This window comes from Salmo salar, chromosome ssa28 (genome assembly GCF_905237065.1).
Source record: "Salmo salar chromosome ssa28, Ssal_v3.1, whole genome shotgun sequence".
Taxonomy (NCBI): domain Eukaryota; kingdom Metazoa; phylum Chordata; class Actinopteri; order Salmoniformes; family Salmonidae; genus Salmo; species Salmo salar.
Window position 1 is genome coordinate 34699916 of NC_059469.1, and position 18655 is coordinate 34718570.

Sequence of the window (18655 nt, forward strand, 5' to 3'; positions counted from 1 at the left end):
CTTGTGATTTGCTGCTCAAGTTTACTTTATCTAACTCTGTACAGCTTACTTTGTGTAATTTTTTAAGTCAATTTGCAAATTCTTATCTCGGAGTCATAATTATTATTGTGCCGTCGGTTAAACTCTTCCTGCGAAACCAGAAACAACACACAGATGGCTCTCTTCAAAGAAATGCATTTTCTGTCTTCCTCTTCCTCCGAGCCATCTCCTTCCACATGACCTGTGTACGTACACACACACACACACACACAAAGCCCTTCTTCATAGCTCGTTATCAACAACTATTTATTTCTGTCTATTAATGAGTCTTGTATAATCCTCTCAGAATGGCTGGTATTTAGACCGGATCATTATGGGATTATCATAAATGGAGTCGTATGCTTATGACAAATGAACTGTTATAACCTGCGTTATAACCTGCAGGCTTCCAGTAAAGTGTTACACAACTGTTTCCTTGGGTAATAAGTCTCAACTCCACGCTCTGTAATAGTAGCAATATATTATTTTCAATCACGTAGTCCGCGTCCCAAATGACACCCTTTTTCTCTTCATAGTGCACTTCTTTTGACCCATAGGGCACTATAAAGGGCATAGGGTACCATTTTTGGGATGCAACCCATACATTTTACAGAGGCAGATTCAGCAGCTAATGGAACAGAACAAGGCTGTTCAGTCCTTTTTTTTTTTTAATGGTATATTTAATGTGTATGTGAATTGCATTCCAAATGGTACCTGGTCAAAAGTAGTGCACTATAAAGGGAACAGTGTGTCATTTAGGAAGGTCTACTTTGGACAGAAACAACAAGATTTTTTAAAACTGTATAACTGGTAAACACATACTGGAGGAGTTACTGGCTAGCTTGGCTAACCAACTAGCTACGTCGGTCGTGGTGCACATGACCAGAATGACACGTCGACCAACCACTAAAAAGCACACAGAATTGGCCACTTTGGAAAGACTACAAGCGTATTTGATCAGGAACAGCATGTTCGACGACCTCATCCATGTGGATCCTAGTTTCCAATATGTGCATAAAGACCATTGGTGGGATCACTGATGTTCGCAACGCCCAGTTTTCTGTTCGCTAACGGGGGGTGTGTTTGTGTGTGATGGTGTGTATCTTATGTTCCCCCCCCAGAGTGAACTTCTCTCCAGCCTGTCCATGACGGACCTCTCCGAGCCTACAGAGAACCTGTTCAAGGCAATGCTTTTCCATCCCGGGTCAGTGTTTTTTACGAGGAAATCATGAATAAGTTCACGCACCTGTCTTTTCCAAGTGTTGAAAAAAATGACACTCTTCTCCAGACAGTCTTTTGTAAATTTAAGATGAATAAGAGCAACAGTAGCAGTCCAAATGTTTGTACGCCACTTCTCATTCCAGGGTTTTTCTTTATTTTTACTGTTTTCTACATTGTAGAATAATAGTGAAGACATCAAAACTATGAAATAACACATATGGAATCATGCGGTAACCAAACAATTGTTAAACAAATCAATCAAATGTATTTATAAAGCCCTTCTTACATCAGCTGATATCTCAAAGTGCTGTACGGAAACCCAGCCTAAAACCCCAAACAGCAAGCAATGCATGTGTAGAAGCACGGTGGCTTGGAAAAACTCCCTAGAAAGGCCAAAGCATAGGAAGAAACCTAGAGAGGAACCAGGCTATGAGGGGTGGCCAGTCCTCTTCTGGCTGTGCCGGGTGGAGATTATAACAGAACATGGCCAAGATGTTCATAGATGGTCGTCAGGTAGCCTAGTGGTTAGAGCGTTGGGCCAGTAACCGAAAGGTTGCTAGATCGAATCCCTGAGCCGACAAGGTAAAAATCTGTCGTTCTGCCCCTGAACAAGGCAGTTAACCCACTGTTCCTAGGCTGTCATTGTAAATAAGAATTTGTTCTTAACTGACTTGCCTAGTTAAATAATGATAAAAAAGGGTATAATAATAATAATCATCATCATCACAGTGCTTGTAGAGGGTACAACAGGTCAGCACCTCAGAAGTAAATGTCTGTCTTTTCATAGCCGATCATTCAGAGTTAGAGACAGCAGGTGCGGTAGAGAGAGCGAGTCGAAAACAGCAGGTCTGGGACAAGGCAGCACGTCCGGTGAACAGGTCAGGGTTCCATAGCCGCAGGCAGAACAGTTAACTGGAGCAGCAGCACGGCCAGGTGGACTGGGGACAGCAAGGAGTCATCAGGCCAGGTAGTCCTGAGGCATGGTCCTAGGGTTCAGGTCCTCAGAGAGAGAGAGAAAGAGAGAAAGACAGAGAGAGAGAGAATTAGAGAGAGCATACTTAAGTTCACACAGGACACAGGATAAGACAGGAGGAATACTCCAGATATAACAGACTGACCCTAGTCCCCCAACACACAAACTATTGCAGCATAAATACTGGAGGCCGAGACGGAAGGGGTCGGGAGACACTGTAGCCCTGTCCGACGATACCCCCAGACAGAGCCAACCAGGTAGGATATAACCCGAACAAATCAAAATATATTTTATATTTGGCATTCTTCAAAGCAGCCACCCTTTGCATAGCCCTTTGCTTTGGACACTCTTGGCATTCTCTCACCCAGCTTTTCTTTTTAAACCAGTTCTATCATTTTAAATATTAGTCTCAGGAGCCACTGTCAATAATACACATTCATTTATATATGTCATTTTAGTCTTCGTTTTCCTTCAGTTTGTAGCCTGTATTTTCCGTCATTCCATTCCGTTGACCTTTCCTTCCTCTGTCAGGTCTGTGTAGTTGTTCCTGAGAGTGGCTAGCAGTAGTGGATCATACTAGACTAACGAGGTACAATAATTTAAAACATGTAGCTTATTATAGAATCATTACGGAACTCCAACCTCATGTATCAACCTGGAGCCTGGTGTGCAGTTCACGATGACTGGACCGTTGTCCGTTAGTGACGAGTACTTTTGTTTTATATTGACTATTGGTCAACCTCTATTGTGTGCTTTTCTCACCTTCAAATATGACAACTTTCGGGATGAATCAAACCACTTTTATTCATCCATATATTTAGTTTTGTAAAGGCTTTCCAAACCTGTTTTTATGATTCATAAATACTTTCCTAACCCTAAATAATATACAAGATCAGAATATTTTTAAATATCCCAGTTGGTGCCGAAATGTAGACGAATATGGATTTATTTAATTCATCCCTATTATTCTGAACCTTCCATATATTCTTGTCTGTGGACACAATTCTAACTTAAAGGTACACAGTATTTAAATGGTTGGCTTCAGATAAAGGTACTGAACCTTTTATTGAATGAAACCTCCACGAGAAACTGTTGGCCAGCAAGTGGGAGGGTTTTCAGAATGACATGTATTCATTGTGTGTGTGTGTAACCGATGTGAAATGGCTAGTTAGTTAGCGGTGGTGCGCGCTAATAGCGTTTCAATCGGTGACGTCACTCGCTCTGAGACTTGAAGTAGGGTTTCCCCTTGCGTTGCAAGGGCCGCGGCTTTTGTGGCGCGATGGGTAACGATGCTTCGTGGGTGTCAGTTGTTGATTTGTGCAAGGGTCCCTGGTTCGAGCCCGGGTTGGGGCGAAGAGAGGGACGGAACCTACACTGTTACATGTAGGTAGCCCCACCCGTAGAGCGTTTTGCGTCCCTGCATGAGGTAAGTCTTAATACCTACCGAGACGTGCGTGTGTAGGAAAGGCGTACATTTGCTAATTCTGAATCGGCCCCAAACTTAACAGAACAAATAGGCTAGTCCGCGTGAACTATATATATATTTTAGGGGGGGGGACTAGGCCTAATCACATTATTTTGTGAAGAAGCCTTTGACTCTCCTCCGGAACTGCCACTGTAGGACCTACACAGCACAGCCATTGGTTAAAGCAGCACTCAAAAAAAGGTTTTGATCAGCAAGAGCAGATTAGGCTGGCGCTCAGGGTTGGAAAAGCCATTTTTTCCTGTAGTCCACAGTCATCTCCTTGGCAGGAACTAATGGGGATCCTTAATAAATACAAATGGTCAGAGAGACAGCGATCAGTCTCTTTAGACGGCGCCTTTACCTTTTTTTTATTAGTTTGACCCGTCCAAGACGATCTCTGACTAGATGGTTCAGTTCTCTCAGCCCAGGAGTAGCAGCACAGACTGTCGCGTCCTGGCAGTAAGAGCAGATGGATATATGACCCGTCCTACACTCCTTTTAATGGCCATTTTAGCTGACCGTCTCACTGCTAAACAGACAGAGAAAAGACGTCAATTCTTTGCCACATGTAGTTTTGAACACAATGGTCTAGTGTGACAACAATAGTTTCCCACCTGACTTCCCGTTTTTAGACGGTAGTTTATTAGGGCGGCAGTAAGAATGGGGAATGGCTATACAGACTTCTTATGAGCCAGAATATAAAACTAACCATTAACCTGATTTTTATTTAATGAATTTTTTTAAATATCACATCAAGTCTGTAGCCCTTTCTGTGTGACTGTAAGTGGTGATAGCATAAGTTGGTGTGCCATCTATTTTAATGATCAGATTTGAAAACACACGCACACACTTAGATGTTGAACAGCTATGAATAGCAAACAATCCCAATGTCTGGATAAAGATTAGCAGACACTTAACTTGCTGTGAAATGAAACAAAATGGCTATGTAGATTTGAAGGATTAACATAAAGTACTGTGACCGTGTCCCAAGTGGCACCCGATTCCCTATGGGACCTGGTCAGAAGTAGTGTACTTTATAGGGAATAGGGTGCCATAGGGCCCTGGTCAAAAGTAGTGCACTATATTGGGTGACATTTAGAATGTACACTTTATCCTAGGGTGCTCGGGGGGGGTTAGGAGAGAACACTGAATGAAACCAAACATACAGCTCAAGATGTTGTGACAGCAGACTTAGCTAGGGCTCAATGTATTAGTGAGTGTGTTTTAATACATGAGTTTTGTGCCCCATTTATTGTCTTGTATTTTATCCTCTATAAAATAGCTTTTTTGGAAAAAAATAGCCAGCAGGTTATTTGAACATAAACCCAACTGCTGTGTCTCCCATAGGGTTCTCATCAAAAGGAGTGGACTTTAAGGGGATAGGCACCCTAAATATAATTTAAAACAAGTAGTTGTTTTTGTTGTCCCTGATGTATTTTTTTAGAATAACAAATGTATTATTTAAATCCTCTGGTTTAACTGCTGCCTCCTCCAACAGGATGGATATGCTAGCTGTAGCAGGACTGAATGGAGACACTAGACAACAGAGGAGCTCTGTGCTCTCTTCTCCACTACAGACCTGTACAGTAATGGTACGTAAACACACACACACACACTCGTATACAGATACCTACACTCATCTGAATGGATACTGTGCAAGTGGACAGGTAACTTTTACTAGCTAACATTGGGGCACATTTTCACCTATTGTTTTCCTGATGAAAGTTAAACATGAAGGTGAAATATTGTTTTATGTTAAGGTGTGTGTGTGTGTGTGTGTGTGTACAGTACACTCAAAGTATTCAGACCCCCATATTTTGTTACGTTACAGCCTTACTCTAAAATTGAATAAATTCATTTTTTCCCTCATCAATCTAAACACAATACCCTATAATGACAAAGTGAAAACAGGTTTTTAGCAATTTTTGCAAATGTTTTATACTTATGTAAATAAGTATTCAGACCCTTTGCTATGAGACTCGAAATTGAATGCCGGTGCTTCCTGTTTCCATTGATCATCCTTGATGTTTTTACATCTTGATTGGAGTCCACCTGTGGTAAATTCAACTGATTGGATATGACTTGGAAATGCACACACCTGTCTATATAAGGTTCCGCAGTTGGCAGTACATGTCAGAGCAAAAACCAAGCTATGAGGTCGAAGGAATTGTCTGTAGAACTCCAAGACAGGATTGTGTCGAGTCACAGATCTGGGGAAGGATACCAAAACATTTCTGCAGCATTGAAGGTCCCCAAGATCACAGTGGCCTCCATCATTCTTAAGTGGCCACTCGGCCAAACTGAGCATTCAGTGGAGAAGGGCCTTGGTCAGGGAGGTGAACAAGAACCCAGAGCTCCAGAGTTCCTCTGTGAAGATGGGAGAACCTTCCAGAAGGACCACCATCTCTGCAGCTCTCCACCAATCAGGCCTTTATGGTAGAGTGGCCAGACGGAAGCCACTCCTAAAAGGCATATGACAGCCCGCTTGGAGTTTGCCAGAAGGCACCTAAAGACTCTCAGACCGTGAGAAACAAGAGTCTCTCATCTGATGAAACCAAGATTGAACTCTTTGGCCTGAATGTCAAGCGTCACGTCTGGAGGAAACTTGCAGCCATCCCTACGGTGAAGCATGGTGGTGGCAGCATCATACTGTGAGGATGTTTTTCAGTGGCAGGGACTGGGAGACTAGCAAAATACAGAGAGATCCTTGATGAAGAGCGCTCAGGACCTCCGACTGGGACAAGTATCTGAATGTCCTTGAGTGGCCCAGCCAGAGCTCAGACTTGAACACGATCGAACATCTTTGGAGAGACCTGAAAATAGCTGTGCAGCGACGCTCCCCGTCCAACCTGACAGGATCTGCAGAGAAGAATGGGAGAAACTCTACAAATACAAGTGTGCCAAGCTTGGGAAAGGGGGATAACTAGTCAGTTGTCCAACTGTAATGTGTCTTCCGCATTTAACCTGAATCAGAGAGGTCGGGGGGGCTGCCTTAATCGACATCCACGTCTTTTCGGCGCCCAGGGAAGAAAGACATTTTTACTTTGTCACCTTGGGGATTTGATCCAGCAACCTTACGGTTACTGGCTCAACGCTTTAACCACTAGCGTCATACCCCAGAAGATTCGAGCCTGTAGTCGCTGCCAACAGTGCTTCAGCAAAGTACTGATTTAAAGGGTATCAAATCAAAGTTTATTGGTCACGTGCGCCGAATACAACCGGTGTAGACCTTACAGTGAAATGCTGAATACAACAGGTGTAGTAGACCTTACAGTGAAATGCTGAATACAACAGGTGTAGTAGACCTTACAGTGAAATGCTGAATACAACAGGTGTAGTAGACCTCACAGTGAAATGCTGAATACAACAGGTGTAGTAGACCTCACAGTGAAATGCTGAATACAACAGGTGTAGTAGACCTCACAGTGAAATGCTGAATACAACAGGTGTAGTAGACCTCACAGTGAAATGCTGAATACAACAGGTGTAGTAGACCTCACAGTGAAATGCTGAATACAACAGGTATAGTAGACCTCACAGTGAAATGCTGAATACAACAGGTATAGTAGACCTCACAGTGAAATGCTGAATACAACAGGTGTAGTAGACCTTACAGTGAAATGCTTACTTACAGGCTCTAACCAATAGTGCAAAAAAGGTATTAGGTGATCAATAGGTAAGTAAATAAATAAAACATCAGTAAAAAGACAGGCTATATACAGGAGAGAGGCTATATACAGGAGAGAGGCTATATACAGGAGAGAGGCTATATACAGGAGAGAGGCTATATACAGGAGAGAGGCTATATACAGGAGAGAGGCTAGTCAGGCTGATTGAGGTAGTATGTGCATGAATGTATAGTTAGTGACTATGCATATATGATGAACAGAGAGTAGCAGTAGCGTAAAAGAGGGGGTGGTGGGTGGCGGGACACAATGCAGATAGTTTGGTTAGCCAATGTGCGGGAGCACTGGTTGGTCGGCCCAATTGAGGTAGTATGTACATGAATGTATAGTTAAAGTGACTATGCATATATGATAAACAGAGAGTAGCAGCAGCGTTAAAAAGAGGGGTTGGAGGGGGTACACAATGCGAATAGTCCGGGGTAGCCATTTGATTACCTGTTCAGTTGTCTTATGGCTTGGGGGTAAAAACTGTTGAAGCCTTTTTGTCCTAGACTTGGCACTCCGGTACCGCTTGCCATGCGGTAGTAGAGAGAACAGTCGGACTGGGGTGGCTGGGGTCTTTGACAATTTTTAGGGCCTTCCTCTGACACCGCCTGGTGTAGAGGTTCTGGATGACAGGCAGCTTAGCCCCAGTGATGTACTGGGCTGTACGCACTACCCTCTGTAGTGCCTTGCGGTCAGGCCGAGCAGTTGCCATACCAGGCAGTGATGCAACCAGTCAGGATGCTCTCGATGGTGCAGCTGTAGAACCTTTTGAGGATCTCAGGACCCATGCCAAATCTTTTTAGTTTCCTGAGGGGGAATAGGCTTTGTCGTGCCCTCTTTACGACTGTCTTGGTGTGTTTGGACCATTCTAGTTTGTTGTTGATGTGGACACCGAGGAACTTGAAGCTCTCAACCTGCTCCACTATAGCCCCGTCGATAAGAATGGGGGCGTGCTCGGTCCTCCTTTTCCTGTAGTCCACAATCATCTCCTTAGTCTTGGTTACGTTGAGGGATAGGTTGTTATTCTGGCACCACACGGCCAGGTCTCTGACCACCTCCCTATAGGCTGTCTCGTCGTTGTCTGTGATCAGGCCTACCACTGTTGTGTCGTCTGCAAACTTAATGATGGTGTTGGAGTCGTGCCTGGCCATGCATTCGTGGGTGAACAGGGAGTACTGGAGGCGACTGAGCACGCACCCCTGTGAAGCTCCAGTGTTGAGGATCAGCGTGGCAATGTTTTGCTACCTACCCTCACCACCTGGGGGCGGCCCGTCAGGAAGTCCAGGATCCAGTTGCAGAGGGAGGTGTTTAGTCCCAGGTTCCTTAGCTTAGTGATGAGCTTTGAGGGTACTATGGTGTTGAACGCTGAGCTGTAGTCAATGAATAGCATTCTCACATAAGTGTTCCTTTTGTCCAGGTGGGAAAGGGCAGTTTGGAGTGCTATAGAGATTGCATTATCTGTGGATCTGTTTGGATGGTATGTAAATTGGAGTGGGTCTAGGGTTTCTGGGATAATGCTGTTGTTGTGAGCCATTACCAACCTTTCAAAGCACTTCATGGTTACGGATGTGAGTGCTACGGGTCTGTAGTCATTTAGGCAGGTTGCCTTTGTGTTCTTGGGCACAGGGACTATGGTGGTCTGCTTGAAACATGTTGGTATTACACTCAATCAGGGACACGTTGAAAATGTCAGTGAAGACACCTGCCAGTTGGTCAGCACATGCCCGGAGCACACGTCCTGGTAATCCATCTGGCCCCGCAGCCTTGTGAATGTTGACCTGTTTAAAGGTCTTACTCATATCGGCTACGGAGAGCGTGATCACACAGTCATCCGGAACAGCTGATGCTCTCATACATGCCTCAGTGTTGCTTGCCTCGACGCGTGCATATAAGTGATTTAGCTCTTCTGGTAGGCTTGTGTCACTGGGCAACTCGCAGCTGTGCTTCCCTTTGTAGTCTGTAATAGTTTGCAAGCCCTGCCACATAAGATGAGCGTCGGAGCCGGTGTAGTATGATTGAATCTTAGCCCTGTATTGATGCTTTGCCTGTTTGATGGTTTGTTGCAGGGCATAGCAGGATTCCTTGTAAGATTCCGGGTTAGAGTCCCACACCTTGAAAGCGGCAGCTCTAGCCTTTAGCTTAGTGCGAATGTTGCCTGTAATCCATGGCTTATGGTTGGGTTATGTACGTAAGTAAATGTGATATTTAAGTTTTATTTAATTTTTTTACCTGTTTTTGCTTTGTCGTGTGTTGATTGAGGGGGTGAAAAATGTTATCAATTTATTTTTATTTTTTAAAGGCTGTAATGTAACAATGTGGAAGAAGTCAAGGGGTCTGAATATTTTCTGAATTGGGGGGGCGGTGTGTGTGTAATCCACTATCCACATTTGGCGGTATGTATTGGGCATGCATTATAAATTGTATCTTAGTGTGCAGATGTCCGTATTGTTTGGGCACGCAATCTCACACACGTCTAAATACAGACTTTTATGGAGCATGAAATGCCTGTTCCCATGGCTTGTTTTCTTAGTTTAATATTTCAAACCTGTTACCTTTTTTAATGAGCCCACCTTAGAGCCCGCCTCAGAAAACGACTAACGTTTTGTGAAGGCACGCTGTACACAGAGCACTTCAAGCCGTTAGTTTCTCCCCTCGCCTTCCTCACTCCTTTGGCTTGTCAATTTGAAGCATGCTATTTATACAGAAAACAAGTTTGGCAATGCCATGGCTGAGTCCTTTTTCAATTAACAACGTGGGTTAACTATGGCTTTTTTTGATCCGTTCTTTTACTTTAAAATTAGTTTTTTGTTACTTGTTTCTTGGCCTAACAATAGAAACATGAAACAGAAGTGATTTTATCGAGGATGAGGGAGGGGAGGATGGAGTGGGGTAGGATGGAGTGGGGTAGGATGGAGTGGGGTAGGATGGAGTGGGGTAGGATGGAGTGGGGTAGGATGGAGTGGGGTAGGATGGAGGATGGAGTGGAGGAGGGAGGGGAGTGGAGGATGAGGGTGTTGCTGTTCAATCATGAACAGGAGGGTGTTGTCTGAGAGGTGATGGGAGGGAGTACTACCTCTGCCTAGAGATGGGGGAGAGGAGGCCTTGCCTGGGGACCGGGCCCTTCAGCAGATACCTGTCCTCTCTGGTCCAGCAGGCTGATGGGTGTACTGTGGGGCCTAACAAGAGCCCAGGTGTCCTGTCAGGTCTCTCTTCTGACGGCCGCAGCAGGAGACTGTACAAGGCCGGAGCCTGTTACAGTGGCCCGGCAGGGATCTCATTAAGGGCTGTTGTATCCCACCTGCAGACAGGAGACGACAGAGGAACAGAGGAAGGAACGCACCACGGACACTTCCCTCTGGCCAGCAGCAGCTCAACGTACACACAGATCTCTCGGTTTGACAAACACACTGCCTCTCTGTCCCAGCTCAACACACAGACCCACAACCAGACCGAATACACAGCCTCCCGGCTGGACAGACACAGACGCAGCCAGGCGGTACGCGGCCTACCGCTAGCAGCGTTGCAGGGCCAGTTCAGTCGTTGCATGATGAATCTATCCAAGACCACGGTGGAGGGCTACGGAGACAATTACAAGGAGGAGACCCAGACTGGGGCTAGGAGGGAGGAGGAGGTTGAGCAGGGCTTTAGGCTGGGTTCTCTGGTTAGCAGCGTGTCTAGGGGTGAGGAGGCGCAGGATGAGAGCCAGTTCTCTGCTTCCGGGCTGGGTGCTCTGGTTAGAAGGGTATCCCAGATCTCTGGGCTTGGGGTGGAGCATGAGCTAGATTCTCTGGGGGAAGAGAGCTCTATCTCTGGGATGGGTTCTGTGGTCAGCAGTGGGGTCTCATGGATGTTCCCGGGCACGTGGCGTCTCCTCCACAGCTCCCTGCCGAGAGTCCTGCAGCAGTTCTGGGACAGTACAGGAGATCTGCAGCCTGGAGATGGTGGAATGGTTGGGAGTCTGCAGCCTGGAGCTGTGGGACGAGCCTGCTCCAGTTGGCCCAGTCAGGTTGTCTCAATGGTGAGGGACAGTCTGGTGCTGTCAGTGGTCAAAGACAGCCAGGTCTTCTCATTGGTCAGAGAGAGTCACATGTTCTCCTATGTTAAAGACAGTCAGGTATTCTCTATAGGCAGTGAGCTGCCATTGGTGCAACACATAAGCACCGAGCTAACTCTTCAGGACTTCAGGAGCATTCCCATTGAGCTCACTCAGGATCTTCAGCAAGTGGAGTCAACTGGAATACAGCAGAGAGCTATTGACCTTAACACCGCACCAAAAATGAACCTGCTCCTTCTTACAACCTACAATACTGTCTTCGGCCCAGCACCAAGCCTGTACCCAGCCCAGAATGCCACTGAGTTCCCACATAAACAGAACACTGGTAAAGAAGTGGATTGGAGAACAGGGGAACAGAATCCCATCCGAGAACTGGAATGGACTCTGGAGCAGGAAGGCAGACAGGAGGCTCCATCTATGTCAGAGGTACAGCTTACAACCAAGGAGGAGCTGTGGTCACCAGAGGACCAGATCAAGATGGAGGAGGACCCACAGTGTGTTACTGACGGAGCCAATGGCAGCACGCCACAGTCCCCTCCAGAGCAGGGGGACAACGCCAGGTCTACAGGTCCAGAGAAGAGCTCTGTTTCTGGGCAGGAGAAGCAGTGGACTGAGGGTGTCCAGGTATATTACCAGGTGTGTTTTTAGTAATTCATATTATGAAATGTACAAAGTGAATCCAAATCATTCAGCCTTCCATGTTGCTTTATTAAAATAAACCAAATCTCGTTCTTTCTCTCAGAGACTGGTGGAGTTCCCAGGGGCTCTGGTTCTACTCCAGTCCCTTCCCGTGTCCACCCTCCTGGGTTGTCTCCAGTCCGTTCTCCCCTCTGTCTTCACTTCTCAGAGACTACTGGCTCTCTACTGGCTGGGCGTGGCCAACTGCAGCCAGCCCCACCCACACCCTTCCCTCGTCCTCCTATTGGAGTCCTGCCTCTACGCCCTGACTCTTGACCCTGACATGCACGATCAGACCACGCCTCTGACAGTGTTCCACCACCTCCCCCTGCTGCAGATCAAGGAGATCCAGGTAGGTCTTTTTTTTTTTTGTTGAAAAAAATATGTATATTTTATTGTTCTACCAATTAAATAATTTACCTATTTTCTTTGTTATTAATTATATTTATCCTCATCTTTATCATCACCATTATCATCATCTAGAATGTTCTACCTAAATATCCATCTAGGTGGGTTTTGGCGGTCAGAGCCTTCGTCTCACAGCCTCCACTGAGGAGAGTGTCCTGACCCTCTACACCCACAGGTAAAGGAGAGGACCACTGTTCTTATCCTCTAGCCTAGTGGAAACAAAAGGGTGCTTGGAGCCAACAGTTGATCATGATCGATTGCCAATCAGTCGCACATTTTTTAATTTTGTTTTTAGAAGTAGGTTAGCACTTGAATAGAAGAAGATTATGAAGTAGGTTAATGTCTTCGTGTGGTCTACTAAGATGCAGGTTTGCATTTATTGTCCTGAATCTTGTTCTGGAGGCAGCTCTGTACAGCATGGTCACTATTTGCCACAGCCACAAAGTCATGGTCTGATTTTCAACCTAACCCTAATGCCTAACCCTTACTTTAAAGTGGAACTGAAAGCGTTTTAGCAACAGGAAATCTTATCGAAATCTGTTCATATACACCACAGAAGGCTGGCGCACCTTAATTCATGAAATGAAATGTATGCATTCAATACTGTAAGTCGCTCTGGATAAGAGCGTCTGCTAAATGACTAAAATGTAAATGTAAATGTAATTGAGGAGGACGGGCTTGTGGTAATGAGTGGAGCAGAATCACTGGAATGGTACCAAATACATCAAACACAGGGTTTCCAGGTGTTTTTATTCAGTTCCATTTACTCCGTTCCAGACATTATGAGCCATCCTCACCTCACCAGCCTCCACTGATATTTTTATTTATATTTTCTGACAAGCGAGCACTTAGGTATGGTTTTCATAAATTCATAGAATGTTTTGGAATGACGAAAGTAAGGCGTTTCAAAATTCTCTAGCAATATCAAATGGGGAAATGTACGTGCGTTTAGACAATTGACACTGCAGTGAGTAAAACCTAATAAAAACATCTCTCTTGTCCAAGTTCCGGAGTCTGTAGACCAGTGCGCCATAGCCAATCAGAGCTACACTAGGCCTATATGCAAATAAGCCATTTGCCACACGGCCCTGCCATCATTCACTTTGAACTGGTCTATGGGTATACAAGACACAGTCGGTCAGTCACTAACTCCTCTAATGACATGACATCCTCCCAGCAGCTAGCTAGCTAGCTACATAAATAAATACGCTAGCCCAGGGGTGTCAACTCAATATTGGAAAAAAACTAAATAAAACAAATTTGTGGGCCAGACATATCCTATTTGGCTAGAAAGGGTTGCAGTTTTTTTGTTGTAAAAACCATTATTTTATTAGAAAAATATGGCCCTTATACTTAAGTATGTGGAGCAGTTGTTATGCTGACGTTTGGACCTCTGTAGCGAGTGATAGACCGGGGAGACGATTTGTTTGCGCGCTACGTGCTTTAGCACTCTGTGGTCTCAATCTGTGCGCTTGTGTGGCCGACCACTTCCTGGTTGAGATGTTTTGTTTTTTTCTTCTCCTAGACATTTCCACTTCACAATAAAAGCACTTACAGTTGACCCGGGGCAGCTCTAGCTAGGCAGAAATATGACTAATTGACTTGTTGGAAAGGTGGCATCCTACGATGGTGCCATGTTGAAAGTCACTGAGCTTTTCAGTAAGGCAATTCTGCAGCCAATGTTTGTCTATGGAGATTGCATGGCTGTGTTCAATTTTACACACCTGTCAACAACGGGTGTGGCTGAAATAGCCGAATCCACTAATTTGAAGGTGTCCACATACTTTTGTGTATATATATATATTTATATATATATATATTTATTAGTGTATGCAAATAGGATGCTGAATATAGCATTTTAACATATTAAAACGAGGTAAATGTATATTTGTCTAGCCTTTGCTGCTTAAAATGCTGCGACCGTAATCAAAATCTATTAATGATTCCAAAGAACACAAATGTAACTATAGGGTGTTTTAACATTTTAAACTTAAAACATGTTATTTATTTTTAAAAGATTTCTTTTTAAATATTTTTGACTTTTGCACGGCATGGCTCAAAAGTACAGTTGAATGCAGCAATGCTGCATTCAACTGTAATGGTACACTCATAATGTATTGAGTAATCTGCCTGGGCTACTGCTCTAATGTTGCTGTAACAGGCCTACATGTTTGTCCTTTGATGCAGGTTATGTTTTTTTGTTTATTCATTGTCCAGCTTTAAAAACTGAAGCCAGGCTGCAATATTTTAGTAGCCTAGATAGGACTGTGGTATACTGTATGTCTGTACACTTTCCCTCCACTGCACGCTGTAAATGGGACACACAAAATCAGCGCAAGTTGAATTGTGTACAGTTGCCGTGATCGGTAAGCTGCTCTGATAGCTGATGCTTAAAGTTAGTGAGGGAGATATGAGTCTCCCAGCTTCAGTGATTTTTGCAATTCGTTCCAGTCATTGGCAGCAGAGAACTGGAAGGAAAGGCGGCCAAAGGAAGTGTTGGCTTTGGGGATGACCAGTGAGATCTCATTTACAACTGCGACCTGGCCAAGATAAACTAGGCAAGTCGGTGAAAAACAAATTCTTATTTAGAAAGACGGCCTACCCCGGCCAAACCCTAACCCGGACGACACTGGGCCAATTGTGCGCCGCCCTATGGGACTCCCAATCACGGCCGTTTGTGATACAGCCTGGAATCGAACCAGGGTCTGTAGTGACTCTTCTAGCACTGAGATGCAAGTGCCTTAGACTGCTGCGCCACTCGGGAGCCAATGCCTTACTGTACGTCATGGAATTATTTAGTCAAATAGATCCCTTTTTTTTTTTTTTTAAACCTCTTTTATAAAGTTGGTTTTGAAACAATACTGGGAATTCTATATTTTCACTGATATTATGATTGTCCGTTTTGTTTCAAATCTGCATTGTAGTTAAAACGCTGTCAGTTCCACTTTGATTTGATTTAAATTAAGAATAAAGAGCAACATTTTTTGTTTTCATGAGTTGTTTGCCGATTTTTGACTTTGCAGCTGGCTTATCGAGCAGAAATGGCTCAGTTCTGCCTCCAGGACAAGATTCATGACAATAAACAGCAGCCTGCTACTAAGGCGTGTTGCTTGAATAATAGAAATACATTTGATCAAATGTTCAATTACACCCTCTGCTGTACCTCCACAGCCAGACCCTTACACAGGCCCTCACCCAGGCCCTGCTGAGTGTGTTCTCCCCTGGGGACCAGCGAGTGGCTCACCACCCCTTCCTGAAGGAGGACCTGATGGAGCTGTCTCTGGACTGGACGGCCCAGGTACCTGACCTGGTGTTGGATGCTGGGCCCAGGGTGTCTGGTCACTTCCACAAGACCCTAGCTGACCTGGTGTATATACTGCACGGCAACATGGACAGGTAGTAGTATTTGTTGGTCTTGAAAGGATAGCGCATAAGAACTGAAGACAGACAAACAAGTTTTATTTTATGTCTTTTCAGAGAGAAGCCTAGTCTGGGAGAGGTCAGACTGCTGCTCTACACTACCGTTGGTGTGACAACGACCCCTGACCCCAGACCTGACCCCTGGGCCCAGCTCCTCCTCACGGAGACGCACCTTGGACTGGTGCAGGTACATTAACTATGTTTTATATTTATGCAGGAAGATGCCATGCACTCACTCTCACCGTGACATTTGTCAGATTCATTCATTCATCCATCCATCCATCCCTTCCTTCATGCAGGAGAATGCAGTGTTCCACCCTGCTCCGCGCTACCTCCCCCTGCTCTCCCGACAAGCACAGTTCCAGGGGGTGTCCCTTCGGTGCCGCTCTGACGTCCGCTGTTTGATGGTCGGAGATTGGGCCGGGAGCTCCACTGGTGTGGGGGGAGATGGAGCTGGGAACTCCCCCGGTGTTGGGGGAGATGGAGCCGGTGATGAAGGTAAAATAAATAGACCACATGTTGATGCAGTCCATTTTTAAAGTCAAGGAAAACACTAAAACGTGTTAGGTTTACCAATTAAATTATTTGGAGCATACATTTTCATTTTGAACACCAAAATGTCCGTATTTCAATTGTAGTCTTCGGTGGGACAATTCGACTGGACATCATCTTCTCTCGGAACCAGAGGACCAGGGGAGAGAGGTGGGACAGGCCTAGGGGACAGCCTGGAAGAAGAGGTGCTGCTGCTCTATGGAAGGTAGGAAGGGTAGCTGAAGCTGCTATCCTGTATGCTGCCTCAAATTCATGTCCTCCGTCGCAGCAGCAGGCCGAAGTGTGGAAATTACGTTTCAGCTGCTCGTCAGAGGCCGCCCGTCTGATTAATCACTTGTCAAACATCTGAATGGTCACTGATCAAGGACTGGACAGACCATAATGAACTGTAGCTTAGACCGGACTGAACAGAAGAACTGGTACCTAACTCTCATTTGAGAGGAAGTCAAGGTGTATGTTTTCTCACTGAGTGGCAGTCGAGGTGGCAGTGCAGTGCATCTCAAAACAACAACATGGAGAATGTCTCTTATGACACTATTAAAGGCCAGTTTCCCAAACACAGACTAAGACGAGTCATGGACTTATAAAAACATGCTCAAAAGACAATCTCTCCTTGTATTTCAACTTTTGTCTAGGACTCGGATTAATCTGTGTCCAGGAAACAGGCCCATAGAGTACATGAATATATTGATGTGTTTTGTTCAAAGTTTCCATGCACTGATTTCAATGAAATGTTCATATCTCATTTTCCACATGTAATTTGAGTCTTTCTGAAGTGCACTTTATTTTTGGTCTGCTGTTCTCCATGCTGTGTTTTTTCATTCACTGTTCATGATGTTTTTGTTGTTTACACTGTACAGGGACCCCAGGACACTTGATTCTACAGAATATAGGCCATTTTTTTTAAGGATAGATATGCAAAGTGTCCAAATAAATGCAGGGTATGCCTTTTTTAAGCATATTTGCACTTTTGACCATATAAAGACAAGTGTTATACCTCAAATATTTGAAACGTTTATGTTTTATGGACATATGTAAACAATTTTTAAAAATTACTTAATGCCAAGTAATCTAATAATTAATTATATTTGTGGAATATTTGTATTACTTGGTAGTTTCAGACACTCGTGTATTAAAAATAAATGTATTAAAATGATCATGTTTACAATGCTGCAGGTGGAAAATATGCGTTTTGTTTAGGTTTGTCAAGCAATAAAAGTTATACAACTTCTCTTTTGGTTTTTGTCAGTCAATCGTTTCTAGTAGACGATCTTCTGTGAAGGATTGAAACTTCAGAATGTAGCTTCATCTGCTCATTCTTTCTGATTCTTCTCTCTCACTCGCTCTCTGTGTGTATCTGTCTCTATGGCTGCGTTAAAGATCAGAATTGGACAGCCTATGTGGTGTTAACTCTGTCAGTAGCTTGCCTCCTTGTCCCTTACGACCCAGCCTCTCCTGCGGAAGCACAGTTCCCGCTCAGCCCAGTCAAAACTGTTCGCTGCTCTGGCACCCCAATGGTGGAACAAGCTCCCTCACGACTCCAGGACAGCGGAGTCAATCACCACCTTCCAGAGACACCTGAAACCCCACCTCTTTAAGGAATACCCGGGATAGGATTAAGTAATCCTTCTACCCCCCCCCCCCAAAAAAAAAAAAGATATACAGTGCCTTGCGAAAGTATTCAGCCCCCTTGAACTTTTCAACCTTTTGCCACATTTCAGGCTTCAAACATAAAGCTATAAAACTGTATTTTTTTGTGAAGAATCAACAAGTGGGACACAATTATGAAGTGGAACGAAATTTATTGGATATTTCAAACTTTTTTTAACAAATAAAAAACTGAAAAATTGGCCGTGCAAAATTATTCAGCCCCTTTACTTTCAGTGCAGCAAACTCTCTCCAGAAGTTCAGTGAGGATCTCTGAATGATCCAATGTTGACCTAAATGACTAATGATGATAAATAGAATCCACCTGTGTGTAATCAAGTCTCTGTATAAATGCACCTGCTCTGTGATAGTCTCAGAGGTCCGTTTAAAGCGCAGAGAGCATCATGAAGAACAAGGAACACACCAGGCAGGTCCGAGATACTGTTGTGGAGAAGTTTAAAGCCGGATTTTGATACAAAAAGATTTCCCAAGCTTTAAACATCCCAAGGAGCACTGTGCAAGCGATAATATTGAAATGGAAGGAGTAT

The 18655-nt window shown here is 44.5% G+C and overlaps 1 protein-coding gene across 2 annotated transcripts in view; it reads left to right on the forward strand.

The window, feature by feature from the left end:
• Nucleotides 1–17691, forward strand: part of LOC106589914 (uncharacterized) — a 55388-nt gene extending 37697 nt beyond the window's left edge. For both annotated transcript variants that reach the window (XM_014180363.2, XM_045710011.1), the window contains exons 15-23: nucleotides 1140–1222; nucleotides 5176–5269; nucleotides 10653–12038; nucleotides 12145–12432; nucleotides 12590–12663; nucleotides 15660–15884; nucleotides 15966–16095; nucleotides 16208–16406; nucleotides 16547–17691. In XM_014180363.2, coding sequence (XP_014035838.1) covers nucleotides 1140–1222; nucleotides 5176–5269; nucleotides 10653–12038; nucleotides 12145–12432; nucleotides 12590–12663; nucleotides 15660–15884; nucleotides 15966–16095; nucleotides 16208–16406; nucleotides 16547–16809 — 2742 coding nt within the window. In that variant the 3' untranslated portion in view covers nucleotides 16810–17691. The remainder of the gene's footprint in view (nucleotides 1–1139; nucleotides 1223–5175; nucleotides 5270–10652; nucleotides 12039–12144; nucleotides 12433–12589; nucleotides 12664–15659; nucleotides 15885–15965; nucleotides 16096–16207; nucleotides 16407–16546) is intronic.
• Nucleotides 17692–18655: the final 964 nt, after the last annotated feature.